The following is an 18,525-nucleotide window of genomic DNA, read 5'->3' as shown; positions in this document are numbered from 1 at the left end:
GGTAAAGAATTTAGAGCTCCTGAGCACCATAGGACACCTTCTTCATAAATCTATTACTCTGTAAGCCAGGAAGCATAGCAGAGCCATCTAGTACAAAGGAAGAAACACAGAAACCCTGACAAAGTGAGTAGGCAGAGGAATATGATCCAAACAAAACTACAAGATAGAACTCCAGAAAGAGGGCTAAATGAGATGGCAATCACCAATCTTCTTGATAAGGATTTCAAAATAAAAGTCATAAACATGCTCATGGATTTACAGAAAAGTTCACGATCTCAGGGAGGGCTTCAACAAAGAGAAAAGCTGAAAAAGAGCCACTCAGAGCTGAAAAATATAGTCTCTGAAATGAAACATATAATAGAGGGGATTAAGAGCAGATTAATTCAGGTAGAGGAGACTGAAATGAATAGAAATTAGAGAATTAGAAAATAAAGAAGCTGAGAAACAGAGAAAAAAAAGGATCTCTAGGAATGAAAGAATGAGAGCTATATGACCAATCCAGATGAAACAATATTCACATAATAGGGGTACCAGAAGGAGAAGGGAAAGACAAAGGGATAGAAAGTCTCTTTAAGGAAATAATTGTTGAAAACTTCCCTAATCTAGGGAAGGAAATAGACATTCAGGTCATGGAAGTCCCAAATCCCTTAATAAAAGGAGCCCAGGAAGACAACACCAAAACATACAATAATTAAAATGGCAAAGATCAAGGGTAAAGACAGGGCTGAAAGCAGCCCAAAGTTATTTACAGATTCAATGCAATCCCTATCAAAATACCAACAGCATTTTTCAATGAACTAGAACAAATATTTCATTTGGAAGCAAAAAGGACCCCAAATAGCCAAAGCAATCCTGAGAAAGAAAAACAAAGCTGGGGGGATTATGCTACCTGACTTCAAGCTCTACTACAAAGGTACAGTAATCAAAACAATTTGGTACTGGCACAAGAACAGACGCACAGATAAATGGAACAAAATAGAGAGCCTAATATAAACCCATGCATATATGGTCAATCAATATACGATGAAGGAGCCATGAATATGCAATGGGGAAATGACAGCTTCTTCAACAGCTGGTGGTGCCAAAACTGGACAGCCACATGTAAGAGATTGAAACTGGATCACTGTCTAACTCCATACACAGAAGTAAACTTGAAATGGATCAAAGACCTGAATGTAAGTCATGAAACCATAAAACTCATAGTAGAATACATAGGCAAAAATCTCTTGAATATAAGCATGAGCAATTTTTTTCCTGGACACATCTCCTCAGGCAAGGGAAACAAACTAATAAAATAAACAAGTGGGACTACATCAAACTGAAAAGCTGCTGTTCAGCAAAAGACACCAACAGAACAAAAAGGTATCCTACACTCTGGGGGAATATATTCATAAATGACTCATCTGATAAGAGGTTAACATCCAAAATAAAGAACTCATGCCTCAACACCCAAAAAACAAATAACCTGATTAAAAAATGGGCGGCGGACCTGAACAGGCACTTCTGCAAAGAAATACAGATGGCCAGCAAGCACATGAAAAGATGCTCCTCATCACTAATCACCAGGAAAATGAAAATTAAAAGCACAATGAGATATCACCTCACACCAGTTAGAATGGCCACTACCCAGAAGACAAGAAACCTCAAATAATGGTGAATATGTGGAGAAGTAGGAACTTTCCTACACTGTTGGTGGGAATTCAAATTGGGGCAACCACCATGGAGAGCAGTATGTAGGTTCCTCAAGAAAATAAAAATAGAAATACTATTTGACCTAGTAATTCCACTCTTAGGAATTTACTGGAAGAAAACAAAATCCCTGGTTCGAAAAGATACATGCACCACTATGTTTATCGCTGCATTATTTTCAATAGCCAAGATATGGAAGCAACTTAAGTGTCCATCAATAGATGAATGGGTAAGGAAAATGTAGTGCATACACACAATGGAATATTATTCAGCCATAAAAAGAAAAATCCTGCCATTTGCAATATCATGGATGGATTTGAGAGTATTATACTCAGTGAAATAAACCTAGTAGAGAAAGACAAATACCATCTGATTTCACTTATTTGTGGAATATAAAAATAGTACAAAACAGAAGGAACAAACCAGTAGTAGACTCATAGAGACTGAAAAGTGACTAGTGGTTACCAAGAGTGGAGGTTAGGGTAGGTTTGGTGGGGAAGGGGAAGGGGATAAAGGGACACAATAATTCACAAACACAATGTAAGCACAAATGTGCACTGTGGCGTATATTTGAAATGAACATAAGATTGTATATTAACAGTACTTTTAAAAAAATGAAATATGAGATCATGTAAATTATGGACAGTGGTTCTAGATACCCAGGAGAAACTGTCAGGCCAAAAGGAGCCAGTAGTGTTTAAGGAAGATATTTCTCTTAAAACTTGAGGAATGACTCCTACTTATGTTATTTTAGGATTTACAAAGCAAATCTGAGTTTACCATATCCATTCCACCATGATTTTTCTTGGGCGGTTAGTAAAAATCACAGACTAATATCAGACCTTCATGGGAATATTGACATAGCCATTTATAAACTACAAAACCTTAGGCAAGTTAGTAACCTTTTGAGCCTGTTTCATCTTTTGTAATATGGAGACAAGGTTATAGTAAGAATATAAATGGAATAAAGGTAGTCCTTCTAAATGTGTCTGCACATAGTAAATTCCTAATAAGCTATTCATATTATTTTTATTGTTTTTTACTGCATTCACCTCTCCTATCCAAAGGGCCCTGCTTTAAGCCCGTCTTACATAGTTATCACTTTCTCCACTTAATCCTTTAAATTATATTTTCTATTGTTTTTTTTTTAGTTCTGTCATAATTTCCCTGTAGATGACTATAATTCAACTTGGATTTTTATCTCTGATTAGATTTTCATTGTTTTTCATTTTGTATTAACTGTCAGAGATCATACTAGGAAAGAAATTGTCTGTGTGCTATATTTTGTCATTACCTATGTATGAATTATTAATATCTTAAATCCACAGTTTCTGTGCAGGAATCTTCAAGCTGTTTGACTGTTACATTACACTTCATTTGATTAAAACAAGACACATAATTGATTAATATACTTTACTGGGTTCACATAAACTATCTCAGTTAATAATGTCCTGCCTCTTGTCAGCCTTAGTAGCTACCATGTACTTGGAGTGGATGTCTTTGGGGAATAGTTTAAATTGGAAACTTATAAAATCTTTTTGACTTTATAAACACAGTCTTTGTTTTTTAAACAAAAAAACCAAAGTTTTTTATTATTAAAATAATCATTATTAAAATAATCATAAAGATGACAAGAGAGTCTGTATATCTTATAACCTCTTAAATTCCATTATAAGCAACAAGAATGTAAATAAATGAAGTTACCCCAGATTACTTTAATACTTTCTTTTATCAAATAAAATGACTCCAAAGTAAGAAACTGAATTTTGTTATTGGAATGCAAAACCTGAAAACTCATCAAAAAGGCCTTTTACGTTAGTTCTTATAATTAGCATCTAATGCATAACTTTTCTCTTATGTTTTAATGTTGACAGCATCTTCCCTGTGATTCCTTAGAAGCAGATGAAAAGGAAAAACTTAAGCGTGAAAGACATGATGCCTTGGAAGAAGTGAATACACTTAAGGTAAATCTCCAATTTAGCTTCCTCACATTTTGTTTAGAAAATAATAAAACAAAGAAAATGATCTATTATATTTTTAAGAAATAAATGTCAAATATTTAATGTTAATACTGATATGATATTGGTGTCTATTATTAGAAATAAACATCAAATATTAGAAGTAAATATCAGTTCTCTACAGGCCTGTTGAACAAGTAAATATCAAATATTTGATGTTACTGTTGATATAATACTGATACCATATTTGTTTCTTCAGTAGGCCTTTAGAGAGTTCATTATTTAGCTCACATACTTACTCTTTTTGTTTCACAATATCCATGTAGGCAGTATAAACAGCAGTTTTTGCTCGTACCTTCTCATCTGGCTACTTCTCACCACTGTTTTTTCCTCACACTGCTGGCAAGGATGAGGATCCAACAGAGACTGGATGAGGAGCCCATAAAGAAATCCATGGCAACTTAGGATCCTCCAATGTTCATTGGGAAATACATTTCTCCCATGTTCATCAGCATTCTTTGGACTTCTTGTTTTATTAACATAATTTGGAATTAAGACAAGATGATTTAAGGAAGAAAAAACACAGTATGTCCCAAATATACTTTAAGATTTTAATTCTCTTTATCAATTTTCATTCTGTTTTTAGTAAAATATTAAATTTAAATTACCCTGATTTTTACAGAGCCCCATTATATTTTCCAAATCTTCAAGATAAGCAATATGACCACTTGATTTACTATTAATACACCATAAGAATGTATTTTAAAGTACCTTTAATTATCTTCTCAAATAAGTAAAATTCATAAAGAGAAATAATTAAATATTAATTTAATTTTTATTAGAGCAAAGTATTTACACCAAAAAAAAAAATTTCTTACCTTAGCTTTTAAATTCCAACCTCTAGAGGAAATCATTGTTAAACATATCTTATTTATCTTTTCAGAGACTTTCTCTGTATAGCCATATATTTTTTTAAAAAGTTGTATTTTAACTTTTACATAATTGCTTCATACATTGTAACCTTTTTTACAACTTGTCCTCTTTTTTTGTTTTTCTTAGCATTTACCCTGGGCTACTTTCCAGGTTAATATGTACAGATCTACCAAATTTTTCTTAGTGTAGGTTACTTAGCCAGTTCTGTATTGATGAATATTTAGGCTATTTCCAATTTTTTGTTATTAAAAATAATCCCATCATAAATAACTTTGTAGGTACATCTTTGGACAACTCTACAATTATAAAAGTACAAATTGAATAAATTCCTGAAAGTGGAATTGCTTTATCAAAAGGTAGGAACACATAAATTTTATGTATGTTACCAAATTCCCTTTCAAAAGGTCTTACCAACTCATGTTCTTTCTAAATATATGTGAGTATTCCATCGCTAAAGGAATATTTTATATACCTCCTTTTACAACTTTGAAACCGTTACCTTTACACATTTCTTAGTATAACAATTAAGAGTTAAGAAGAGAAATAAAATTTAATTTTAAAGATAAGTTGACAGTAGTTTCTTCCTATTCTCTGAGAAAACATCCCCAATATTGGTTATCTTAGTAAGAGCAATTTTATAAAATTCATCTCTTCATAAATGGTTAAATCTTTGGTTCTTCAGAATTTTCAGAGGCTTTCAGATCTTTGTCATTTCCTTAATATTTATCATTATTAAATACAATGATAAATTCAGTTTTTTATTTGAATATCTGTTAATTGCTAGAATTTTAATTTAAAACTGTATTCATGTAAAATTTAGTAAGGCTTCTCTGAGGAGCTAGTCAGTAAGTCAGCATTCACATTTAAAGTTTATGAAATGTAACTGAGCATGTCCTAATGTGACAAAACCAGAAATCCAAGATACAACATATAATTTCCTTTACCTGTGAAACTATCTAATGCTGAGAACCAGTTGTTTAGCTATACAAAGGAATGTATAAAGCAATAAATATTTCATTTGAGATAATGTTTGTACTTTCAGATTTTTTACTTGTATATACACACACACAAAAATAAGGTTGTTAAGTGAAGTTCATAGAAAGTGTAGATGTTCTCTCATTGCTTCCCATTATCCTGCTATATCTCTATTGTTCATGTCTGATTTGAGGTACAGATAAAAATGAAACCAAGATAATTTGATTGCAATGACTAATTTTTATTTTGCAAGAATGATTTTTAAGAGTGCTGTGAGCTTTACTTAAGTTAAAGCCATTCTGCAGAGTTGAAGTTGCCACTGCTTTGCAAAGCTGAATGAAAATAGAAATATCTTCTTCCGTTTACAGATGCAAAAACTAGGACACAGAGAGTGAAGGTAACTTACCAGACCATAAAAGTGTGGAAGCCAGCAATTTCTTGGCACCTGGTCTGTGGCAGATTCATTAGACTCTGCTATGTTATATTCATCTTCATATACCTTCATTTCATTTCTCAGACAAAAATGAGTTGAAATATCCCAGAAAGCAGATTGCCTCTTATAAACATTGCAATGTTGCCATGAATATTTACCACTCAGTTTAATCTTCAAGCAATTCCTCTGCTCCAGTTTATAGTATAATAGTTCTTAAATTACTCCTAGTATTTCTAATTTGATCGATAAAATGTGGATTTTTTAATGATATAGTTAACGAAATTGAACTTTTCAGGATATATGCTTAATTTTAAGTTCAAAGATAATTGATATGCATGTGAAATATTATTCTGCCTTAATAACTATTACTCCATATTTTAGTTATACCAGTTACATTTTCATTTTGTGGATAATCTTCCAAGAATTAACTAAATAAGGAAAATAATAGCCAACCTTGTTTCATATGTCCTCTTCAGTAGAGGAACAGACCTTCTAAGCTAAAATAATGATGCTATTTGGTAATGGTAGCTGTTGCTTAAAACATAGTTAATGTTTACACATTTAGACCCCAACTAACTTATTTTGGTCCTCAGATTTTGAGATTTTACAAATGGCTATTTAAAGTAACAAAGTACAGTTAAGTCACAGTTATACTGCAAATAACTAATTACTTTTAAATGGTATCTATAAAGCCAGAACAATGACTAGGAACTACATTTTCAGATTATAGCAATTAGACACTTGGGGAATTATAAACTTTGAAATAAAGCCCTAAAAGTGACACTCATTGATACCTTTATAACAAGTTATTAATATAGTGGTTTTTAAATATAGGAAAAATTACTTGAATCAGAAAGGCAAAGGAAACAATTGACAGAAGAACTCCAGAATGTGAAACAAGTAAGTGATGTATTGTATACATGTGTTTTGTGTATGTGCGTAAACATGTCAGGTATAATTCTAAAGCAGTGATGTTGTGTAATATCCCAGTGCTTACAGATGTGATTAATATAGTATAAAATAACATAGATCTTAAAAGCAGTCACTTTCAGAGGCAGGACCTGTGCTGAAGTCCTGCTACTAGTGCTCAAAGAAATCGCTTTCAAAACAGATGACTACAGACTGAAATGATCAATTTCATTGCCTTTCATTCTTTTTCCTTTTTCTTTTCTTTTTCCCTTTACTTTTATTCTGTTATACCTCATTCTGTTAAAAAAAAAAAAACAATGAAGCAAGAGTTCAAGACAGAACATTTTTTACTTTTATTTTATAATGAAAAGTAAACATTTTTTTCACTCTGCATTATTCTTCAAAGAATTTTAGGTTACTTACAGCAAAACAAATGCAATGGAATTATCATGAAATAGATATAGAAATAACAAACAAATATTAGTAAGAGTAGGAAATGAAGAGAACATTGGTAGAACTCAGTGCAGTCACCTGATTTTCAATGTTTCAATGTTTCTCCCCAACATTATTCCCCCAGAAAACATAAAATTGACAAAGAGAGCAAGTAAAACCATACAGGAGACCCACACCTTCAATATGTGGCAGAAAACACCATAACCTTCAAAGTACATATAAATAGCATAAAGAATTCCATCAAATTCCTGCAGCTTGTCTGCTGCTGAAACGTGGGATACAAAAAGCAGAAGAGGTAAGCCTTAAATGACTCTGAAAAAGAATAGGGAAAAACAAAACAATTAAATGAACTACAAATAAAGTCACCTCCGGAAAGAAAAAAATGCAACAGTTGATGTCAAAATATTGAATATAGGTCAGGATTTGGTGGTTCTAGGACTTGACAAAGGGTGTGCAACCAGAAGGGTCAGCCTTGGAGAATTATTTTTTCTGGGGAAGCATCAAGTAAATAGAGATGGAGTGGTGCCCTTGGAAACCAGACAATGAAGGGAAAGAAGAAAGTACAAGGGGAAAATTAAGGATCCTGCAGAAATTAGAGATGAGTAAGACCTAAGAGACCTCTCCATCTACCCACAAGACCATCAACAATATGATTCATTAAAGAAACTGCACAGAAGAGGGCGCCGTTGAGCTAAGGAGGCTTCCTATAAAAGAAAAAAGAATGGGATAAACATCTGTTCCATTGTTACAAAACAACTGTAAAAGTCAGGTACTATGAATTAAAGTATCCTCTGCTGAAGATTCTCCAAAACAGTCCACCCACAAAGCTGAAGAAAACTGTTAACACAATAGTTCAAACTCAATTCAGTAGTCTCAAATTGGTGCTAAGAAAAAATGCTTCAAATAAGAAATAAAAAGCAATTAAGAATAGAAATTGATAAACAATAAGAAGAAGTACAATGAGAGTGGATAAAATTCCGGAAAGAAATAGAAGGAAAAGACAAACTCATATGAGAAATGAAAACTAAATTACAAGTTGCCCAAGAAAGAATATAGCCAAATGAAAAGGCATTGAAGACCAGAAAAATAACCAAGAAAATGAGTGAAATAAAGAAGCAACAGAGTTTCTTGAAGAAGTAAAACCAAACAGCTATTGCTGTTTATATTTAGAATTTGTAATCCAAGAAAACTTTCCAGAAATAAAAGAAGATATGAATGTGTTATTGGGAATAAGGAAATTTGACCTGAAATGATTAGCTCTAGGACATATCCAACACTAAAGCTATTAGACTTTAAAGATTGAGGAAAAAAATGCACAGTGCCTTCAAGTGGAAAGATCAAATAATACACAAAGGCAGTAAAAGTGGACGAGCATCAGCCTTCTTAACACAACATGCAAACTAAGGCAATAGTGAAACAACATTTCAAGAAGCTAAAAGAAATGTAAACCAAAAATATTGTATATGGCCACGCTGAGTTTCAGATATCAAGGCCACAGAAAAACAGTTTGGAATGTGCCAGTATTAAGAAAATAATATACACATGTAGTATTATTGAGGAATCTAGGAGAGGATGAGTGTCATCCAGCTAAAAAAATTTCTGGAATAATTTTATCAAGAGTTTCCAAAGAATAAGCATTTCATATGTTTTCTTTATAGCTGAGACTAAAATGAGAATGAGTTCACAGGTAAAAAAATTATATATATGTATATATATAAATACTACATGTCTGATAAAAATCAAAAGATGCAATTTACTTTTAAAATAAGAGGATAAAGTATTTTTAAAAAGTGGGGAATAGAATATGATCATCCTGTTGTGTAAGTAAAGTATAGTAGTTAATGAATATCATTTAAAACTGACATAGTTAAAGAGAAGGTAAAAATAGAGGGGGTTTCAGGAACTGCCAAAAATAGTAATAAAAAGCTAACCTACAGAATGAAAATACAAGCCTTCCTAAGTACCAAAAGAATTTTTTTTAGAAAGCAAAAGGAACACACACAAAAAAATAAGTGCTAGAACATGGGAATATTTGTGTAAGAAAAAAATGAATCTCAACCTCCACCTCATATCATACTCGATCTAACTCTGAGTGGATAATGGATCTAAACAAAGAAGTAAAACGATTACATTCTTGAAGAAACTTTTATGACCTTGGATAAGGAAAGTTATCAAAGTTTGTGTGTAAAATTATTAAATTTTACTATATGTAAATTCTGCCTCAACAAACTTTTTTTTCTTTAAACTATGCCAATACCATCTTTCACCCATCAGATTAGCAAAAATTCAAAAGCTTAACAGTAGGCTGTTGCTGAGGCACAGGCATTCTCAAACATTACTGGTGTGAATGCAAATTGGAATACTACTGTGAAGGAGAATTTGGCAATACTAACAAATCTATGTATCATTTGCTTTTCAACCTGGCAGTCTCACATCTGGGAATTTAGATATGGCTCTAATAATATTAAAATACATATGTATGGTATCCATTATTGTCTTATTTATAATTAGAAAATATTGCAAACCACCTTAATCTCTATGCAGAGGCATTGATTGAAGAAACTATGGTCCATCCGTACAAGAAGTGTTGTGCTACAGCAGGGAAGTATAAGGAAGGTCTCCCTTAAATAATCTGGAGTGATTTCCAGGAAATATTATCAAATTTTAAAAAAGGAAAGTACAGTGCTGTCTTTTATTAAAAAATTTTAAATAATATCTTTATTTATACAAAAGAAACCAAAGGGAGGATAAACTACCCAGCAGTGAAATTAATTTTCTACAGCTTGTAGACAGAGTGCAAATAAAATGCAAGAGGGAGTGACACCTCTCTGAGAATACTTTCTTCCATAATTTTTACTTTTGGGTGCATGTTAATATTCTACACATTCAAAAATATGTAAAGAAATCAATAAAGATAAGGAAGGGAAAATGAACTTAAAACTACAAGCAAATTGAAACATGAATCCGTTTGTATTTCAAATGAGTATCATATACACATAAAGGAAAATAATAACCATTCAAGAAACTTAAGAATGCAGTATTTATGTACAATGTTTGACAGGATGGGGTTGATTTGGAAAACAGTTACAAACAAATCCTAAACTCTTTTTAGCATATTTTTTTGTTTTAGTGGTATGGGTATAGCAACTGAATTTTAGATGTATTATATATGTCATTTTACATATAGTTTTAGCAAATGTATTGCTTATTGTTGAGTGCCAGAATCTCAGTGAAAAAACATAGACATACAAGACAGAATAAAGTCAAGAAGTCCTATGGGATAGACTTGGAAGTATCATTGTGAATGTATGATTTCTAAAATATATATGTGTATATGCAAATGTATATATATGTGTGTGTGTGTGTGTGTGTTCCCTAGCTCTGTCACCTGAAAGAGCTGAAAAACATGCACCCTAACAGCAATGAGCATGTAGCATATCTAAGTGCCCAGATACCATTCCACACCACTCTAAGGAACCCAAGTCCTTAGAGAAATGACTGATTTCAGGGATGCAGGGGAGTAATAAAAGATAAACTTGGAACATCTCAACTTGCCAGAAAATAAGGAAGTACTCAAAATAATAGGGGCATGTCACAAGGAACAATCTTGGAGGGGCTCACAATGGCCAAATCTAGAAGAACATTAGCACCACAATAATTAAATACAGTAGTGAATTATAAACCATTAAAAAATAGCAATTCATTAATTCATAACATGAGCAAATAGATTAATTAATTAATAGGGAGAAAGGAGGACTCTCACATATTAGACTGTTGAGTGATGACTGCTAACTGTGGAGAAGCTGCCAGGTTTGGGAAGTAAGCATTTTGTGTCTGTTTTCTTATAGACTGGATCAGGTTAGAATCATCAGATGCTAAATCCAGGGGGAAATTTCTTTGAAGAGCAAAATATTTACATGTTTATATAGTTTTAAAATAGTCTCTATAAACTACTAAATAATTGCTAGGGAAAATAATCATACAATGGTGAAATCAGATACCACCTTGTGAGTGCTAAAAATTGATATCATTTATGAAGAACACAAGGACATTGTGTGACTCCAAACATGGTACTTGCCAAGGACACAGCATTAGCTATGTCGTATTCTGACTGAGAATGTGTATCCTGAGTCTAGACATAAGGAAGCATCAGGCAAACCCAAAATACGAGGTAGTTTTATTTTTAAAAAAGAGTTTATAGACGTTCTGGAGATTAAAGATGGCAGCATGAGAGGAGAGCAGAGGCCTCCTCAAAAAACCACATATTATATGAAAATATAGTTAATACAACTAATCCTGAAAGAGCAACAGGAAAGAAGGCTGCACCAGACTGCATACAACTGGAGAAAAGAACATACCTCATTGAACAGGGTAATGTACCAAAGCTGTGATCTGGCAGGACCCAAGCCTTTCCCCCACCCCAGCTCAAGGGTGGGAGGAAGAGAAACAGAGAGGGGAGGGGGTGGAAGCCTAGGACTGCTGAACACACAGCCCTGGAGATCTGCTCTGGGAGCATAAAGTTACATTGCATAGTGCTCTGGAGATTAGTAGGGTTGGAAAGGTAAGATAGGCAGAATACTTGGAGAGACTGGGATTCCAGCTGCTTGTGGAAAACAGGGATCCACATCCAGCTGCTCTGGGACAAAAGAAAGGCAGGCAGTCTAAGAGGCTTCCTAACATCAAGAGATCTACTAAAAGGGTAAGAGCTTGCTGCTCAGGAGAAAGGAAAGGTGGATAAAGTTGTCCAGGCACACACTGCTCAGCACATTGGCAACTTTCAGGAGCTTCAGGCACTCCATCCCCCTGGATGGCTACACAGCTCCAAGGCCCCGCACCATGATATGCAGCCTGCTGTGACTTCTTACTGGCCAGCACCAGCTCACAACCAGCAGCCCCTGCCCTGGCATCAGGCCAGACAGACAGAGGCCCTGCCTATAGCAGCTACAAATGCAAAGCATAGAGGCTTACACCGGTGCATTCAGCTTACTGGTTCTGGCAGTGGAGTCAGACACAGCAGCTGGGAAGCAGGAAACAGAACTTTCCTCCTGCCAGGCACCAGCACCGCTCCCCTGTGACCTCCAACATTGCTCCAGAGAGCAGAGCTTCTGAGCACTAGACAGAGCCACATACAAATATGAAACATCAAAGGGAACTGATTCAAACCAAAATTCCACAAACACCAGAAAAAGGGTCAAGTGAAACTGAACTCATCAATCTTCCTGAAAGAGACGTCAAAATAAAAATCATAAACATGCTCATGGAGGTATAGAAATATATTCAAGAACTCAGGGAAGAATTTAGGACTGATGTTCAATCATTAAGGAACACATTATCTGAAATGAAACTTACAATGGAGGGATTTAAAAGCAGATTAGATGTAGTAGAGGAGATGGTAAATGGAATAGAAATTAGAGAAGAGGAATACAAAGAAGCTGAGGCATAGAGAGAAAAAAGGATCTCTAGGAATGAAAGAATGTTGAGAGAACTGTGTGACCAATACAAAACAGAACAATATTCACACTATTAGAGTACCAGAAGAAGAAGACAGAGAAAAAGGGGTAGAAAATGTCTTTGAGGAGGTAATTGCTGAAAACTTCCCCATTCTGGGGAAGGAGATAATCTATCAGGCCATGGAAGTGCACAGATCTCCCAACACAAGGGACCCAAGGAAGACAACAGCAAGGCATATAATAATTAAAATGGCAAAGATTGCGAGCCGGCGCGCCCGGGCTGGGAGCGCGCACCAAGGCAGGGCAGGCGCCGGCCGCTGGAGGTCGTGCCGGCGTCCCGGTGTCCGGCCACCTCCCCAGCCATGGTGAAGCAGGCGGCCACCTGCTGCACCGCCCCGCGGGCTGCAGCGTTCCCACGCCGGCACACAAGCCTTTCCAGTGGGGGCTGCTGGGTGTGCAGCCAGGGCAGGATCCATCCCCGCCGCTGCACCGAGGCCGGTGCCCTTCCCGTGCTTCACCAGCCGGACCGCACTCAGGGCCAGGGTAGGTAGTTCATCTTGCAGTCTCTTCTACACAGCCACCAGCCACCTTTTATAATATAATCACACTTCTGATGCCAGCCACGATACAGTAATACATATTGTATTTATTCTTCTTTCCTAAACAATTTTGATGTTGGACAAATTATATGAAGCAATTGTTTTCAAGAATGGAGCAATACTCGGTGCAGGGCTGTGATCCAAGTGGAAGCATGTGAGGCAAGCTCCACGTTCATCTTGGAGTTCTCTCGAGGAGGGAGTGTCTTTGAACAATGTACAGGGACGTGGACACCAACAGAGAACTGAGGAGAGGAAATGAATCAGGACTTGGGGGTGCTGGGGCAGCTGGAATTTGTGGGGCAGAATATTGGAGAGGAGGCTTCTGAGCAGAGAAGGGACTTCAGAAATCTTCAAGGTGGTCCCCTAGATTCTTGCTGTGTTTACTAAGTGGTATTTACACAGGACAAAACTCTGAGGCTGTGCAGAGAACAGCCATTGGGAAGCAAGTAGTGAACTGAACAGAGATTATGGAGGTCACACGGTGCTGGAACATGTAGAGTTCTAATCTGCCAGAGTGAGGAGACCTTACCGAACACCTTAAGCATTTGCCTGAGGCCACAGAAAGGCCACACTTTAGGAGTGGGTTACTGTGGCTTAGATTAAGAACCACACTAAATCCACTGTAACAAAACTTGAAAATAAGCCTCATTTTGATCAAGATTATATGCCAGGTAACTGCAGAATAAAACTCAACACTATTTAAACAAAGTATTATCTGCATTATTCAGCATACAATAAAAAAGTCATTAGACATGCAGGACAGTGTGACCAAAAAGGAAGAGAAAAGGTCAGCAGATACCAGCCCATACCAACATAATGTAAAAACAGATAGGAATTTCAAAAGAGAAATGGAAATTTAAGAAACAACCAAATAGAATTTCTAGAACTGAAAAAATATAGTATATGAAGTGAGAAACTCATTGGATGGATCTAACAGCTGTTTGGGCACTTGAAGAAAATATCAGTAAACTTGAAGATAGATCAATAGAAGCCATTCAAATTGAAGCACAGAGTGGAAAAAACATTGAATTAAAATGAAGCCTCAGAGACATGTGAGAGATAATATCAAGTAGTCTAACATATGTGTAATTGGAGTTCTAGAAGAGAAGTTGGGGCAGAAAAATATTTGAGGAAATGTCCTCAATTTGGTGAATGAAATCTCAACTTACAGATTCTAGAATTTTCAGGAATCCCAAGCAGAGTAAACTCAGAGAAAGCCGCACCTAGACACACCAGAATTGAATTGCTGGAAACAAAAGATAAAAATAAAATATTGGAGCAACCAGAAGTAAGAAGATGTATTACATAGGGGAACAGAAATAAGGATACAGCTGACTTCTTATCAAAACAATGCAAACCAGAAGACAATGAGACATCATCTTTAAAGTACTAAAAAAAAATCCTTCGAAAATAAATGTGAAATAGAGATATTTTTGGGTTTACAAAGTTTAGAGAACTTACTCCCTGCAGACTTGCAGAACAAGAGTCATCAAAGGGAAGTCCTTAGCCTGCAGGGAAATGCCACCAGAGAGGATATGGATCCATATTAAGAAATGAAAAGTGCCAGAAATGTGAAATATGTAGTAAATATAAAATAATTCATTTTCTCATTTTAAAATTTCTTTAAAATAGTGTTTTAAAGCAAAATAATAGCAATTTATTGAGGAATTTCTAACATTTGTATCAGTAAAATGTATGACAAAGACAAGAGAAGGGTAAATGAAAGAATACATACAAGCAATAGAGAAAAATCAACAAAAACAAAAGTTGGTTCCTAGAAAGAGGAATAAAATTGATAACTCCCTAAGAAGACTAATCAAGAAAAAAAAGAGGAAACCAAATTGCCAATATCAGAAATGAACGAAGGCCTATTACTATACACGTTACAGACATTAAATAGGTAGTAGTGGAGAATTAAGAAGTTATGTCAGTAAATTCAGCAAATTAGATGAAATGGATAAATTCCTTGAAAGATATAAATTACTGAAATTGACACTAGAAGAAAGTGAAAACCTGAATAGCCCTAAATTTGATTAAAAAAAAAAATTGTAATGGAAAGTTTTCTCACAAAGAAAACTCTAGGCCCAAAATGGCTATACCAGTGAATTTCAGAAAACATTTAAGGAAGAGATAGCATTAATCTGACACAAACTCTTTCATAGAGGAATATGAAAAAAGAAATACTTCTCAAATAATTTTATGGGGCCAGCATAACCATGATTTTAAAAAAAGGGGAAGTTATGAACCAGTATTCCTCATGAATATAGGGACACACAAAATAGCAAAATGCAGCACCCTGAATACAGCAATATATAAAAAGAACAATACCTCATTACCTAGAGGGGTTTATCCCAGGAATGCAAGGTTGGTTTAACATGTGAAATTCACCACATTAATGAACAAAAAAAGAAAAATTATATGATCTATTCTGCAGAAAAAAACATTTCACAAAACTCACTGTGTATTTATGATTAAAAACTCTCAGTGAACTCAGAATAAACGGAAAATTCCACAATCTGTTGAAGGACATTTTCCAGAAACACACGGCTAAAATCATTCTAAACTGTGAAACAGTCGATCAGGAATACAGCAAGGAAGTCTGCTTATACCACGCCGTGTAGCACATACTGGAAGTCCCAGTCAGTTCAGTAAGGCAACAAAAAGAAAAGGTAGAAAGTTGGAAAGGAAGAGGTAAAATTATCTTTGTTGGCAGAAGATGTAATTCTAAGTAACCTATGCAAATGCAACTGGAACTAATAAGTGAATTTAACAAAGCCATAGGATATGTGGTGAACATGCAAAAATTAATTGTATTGTTATATGCTAGCAAGAGTAATTGGAAAGTAAAATTAAAATATCAGTCACAAAAAAAAAATGGCAAAGATTAAGGATAAGGACAGAGAATTAAAAGCAGCCAGAGAGAGAAAGAAGATAACATACAAAGGAAAACCCATCAGGCTATCATCAGACTTCTCAACAGAAACCTTACAGGCCAGAAGGGAGTGGCATGATATATTTAATGCAATGAAACAGAAGGGCCTTGAACCAAGAATACTCTATCTGGCAAGGTTATCATTTAAATTTGAAGGAGGAATTAAATAATTTCCAGATAAGCAAAATTTACCTCCCACAAACCATCTCTACAGTGTATTTTGGAGGGACTGCTATACATGAAAGTGTTCCTAAGGCTAAATAGCTGTCACCAGAGGAAATAAAACCACGGCAAAGAAAATAGAACAATTAATTACTAAGCAGATGCAAAATCAAATCAACTACCCCCAAAGTCAGTCAAGGGATAGATGAAGAGTACAGAATATGACACCTAATATATAAAGAATGGAGGAGTAAGAAAAAGAAGCAAAAAGAACCTTTAGATTGTGTTGGTAATAGCATACTGAGTGAGTTAAATTAGACTAAGGAAATTACCCTTGAAGCTTTGGTGACCATGAATCTAAAGCCTGCAGTGGCAATAAGTACATACCTATCGGTAATCACCCTAAATATAAATGGTCTGAGTGCACCAATCAAAAGACGTAGAGTCATTGAATGGATAAAAAAACAAGACCCATCTATATGCTGCTTACAAGAGACTCACTTCAAACCCAAAGACATACACAGACTAAAAGTGAAGGGATGGAAAAAGATATTTCATGCAGCTAATAGGGAGGAAAAAAGCAGGCGTTGCAGTACTTGTATCAGACAAAATAGACTTCAAAACAAATAAAGTCACAAGAGACAAACAAGGACATTACAATATGATAAAGAGGTCAATCCAACAAGAGGATATAACCATTATAAATACCTATGCACCCAACACAGGAGCACCTACATATGTGAAACAAATACTAACAGAATTAAAAGAGGAAATATAATGCAATGCATTCATTCTGAGAGACTTCAACACATCACTCACTCCAAAGGACAGATCAACCAGACTAAAAATAAGTAAGGGGACAAAGGCACTGAACAGTTCATTTGGACCTAACAGACATCTACAAAACACTCCATCCAAAAGCAGAAGAATACACATTCTTCTTAAGTGCACATGGAACATTTTCTAGAATAGATCATATACTAGGCCAATAAAAAGCCTCAGTAAATTAAAAAGGATTGCAATCATACCAGCCAGCTTCTCAGACCACAAAGGTATGAACCTAGAAATAAATTACACAAAGAAAATGAAAAAGCACACAAACACATGGAGGCTTCACAACATGCTCCTAAATAATCAATGGATAAATAACCAAATAAAAACAGATGAAGCAATATATGGAGACAAATGACAACAATATCTCAACACTGCAAAATCTGAGATGCAGTCAAGGCTGTGCTAAGAGGAAAGTATATTGCAATACAGGCCTACCTCAAGAAAGAACAGCAATCCTATATGAAAAGTCTAAACTGACAATTAATGAAACTAGAAAAAGGAGAACAAATGAGGCCCAAAGTCAGTAGAAGGAGGGACATAATGAAGATTAGAGCAGAAATAAAATCGAGAAGAATAATACAATAGAAAGAATTAATGAAAGCAGGAGTTGGTTCTTCAAGAAAATAAACAAAATAGATAAACCCCTAGTCAGACTTATCAGGAAAAAAAAAGTCTACACACATAAACAGAAACAGAAATGAGACAGGAAAAATCACTAGAGACACCACAGAAACACAAAGAATTATGAGAGAATATTATGAAAAATTATATGCTAACAAACTGGATAACCTAGAAGAAATGGACAACTTTCTAGAAAAATACAAACTCCCAAGGCTGAACAGGAAGAAACAGAAAATCTGAACAGACCAATTACCAGCAATGAAATTGAATTGGTAATCCAAAAACTACCTAAGAACAAAAGTCCTAGACCAGATTAGATTGCCTCACCGCTGAATTTTATCAAACATTTAGTGAAGATCTAATACCCATCCTCCTGAAAGTTTTCCAATAGCAGAAAAGGAGGGAATGCTTCCAAACTCATTCTATAAGGCCACCATCACTCTAAATACCAAACCAGGCAAAGACACCACAAAAAAAGAAAATTACAGAACAATATCCCAGATGAGAATAGACACAAAAATTCTCAACAAAATCTTAGCAAACTGAATTCAAAAATACATCAAAAAGATCATCCATC

At 34.9% G+C, this 18,525-nt stretch overlaps 1 protein-coding gene across 6 annotated transcripts in view; it reads left to right on the top strand.

Annotated features, from left to right (window-relative positions):
• STXBP4 (syntaxin binding protein 4) overlaps window positions 1-18,525 on the top strand; it is a 195,073-nt gene that overhangs the window by 86,078 nt on the left and 90,470 nt on the right. For 4 of the 6 annotated variants that reach the window (XM_057501329.1, XM_057501328.1, XM_057501330.1 and 1 more), the window contains 2 exons: window positions 3,564-3,653; window positions 6,823-6,888. In XM_057501329.1, the coding sequence (XP_057357312.1) occupies window positions 3,564-3,653; window positions 6,823-6,888 (156 nt within the window). The remainder of the gene's footprint in view (window positions 1-3,563; window positions 3,654-6,822; window positions 6,889-18,525) is intronic. The other 2 variants (XM_036879534.2, XM_057501327.1) reach the window with 1 other exon arrangement.

This window comes from Manis pentadactyla, chromosome 4 (assembly GCF_030020395.1).
Source record: "Manis pentadactyla isolate mManPen7 chromosome 4, mManPen7.hap1, whole genome shotgun sequence".
Taxonomy (NCBI): Eukaryota; Metazoa; Chordata; class Mammalia; order Pholidota; family Manidae; genus Manis; species Manis pentadactyla.
Note: the sequence above shows the minus strand (reverse complement) of the source record. Positions and strands in the feature narration are given on the sequence as shown.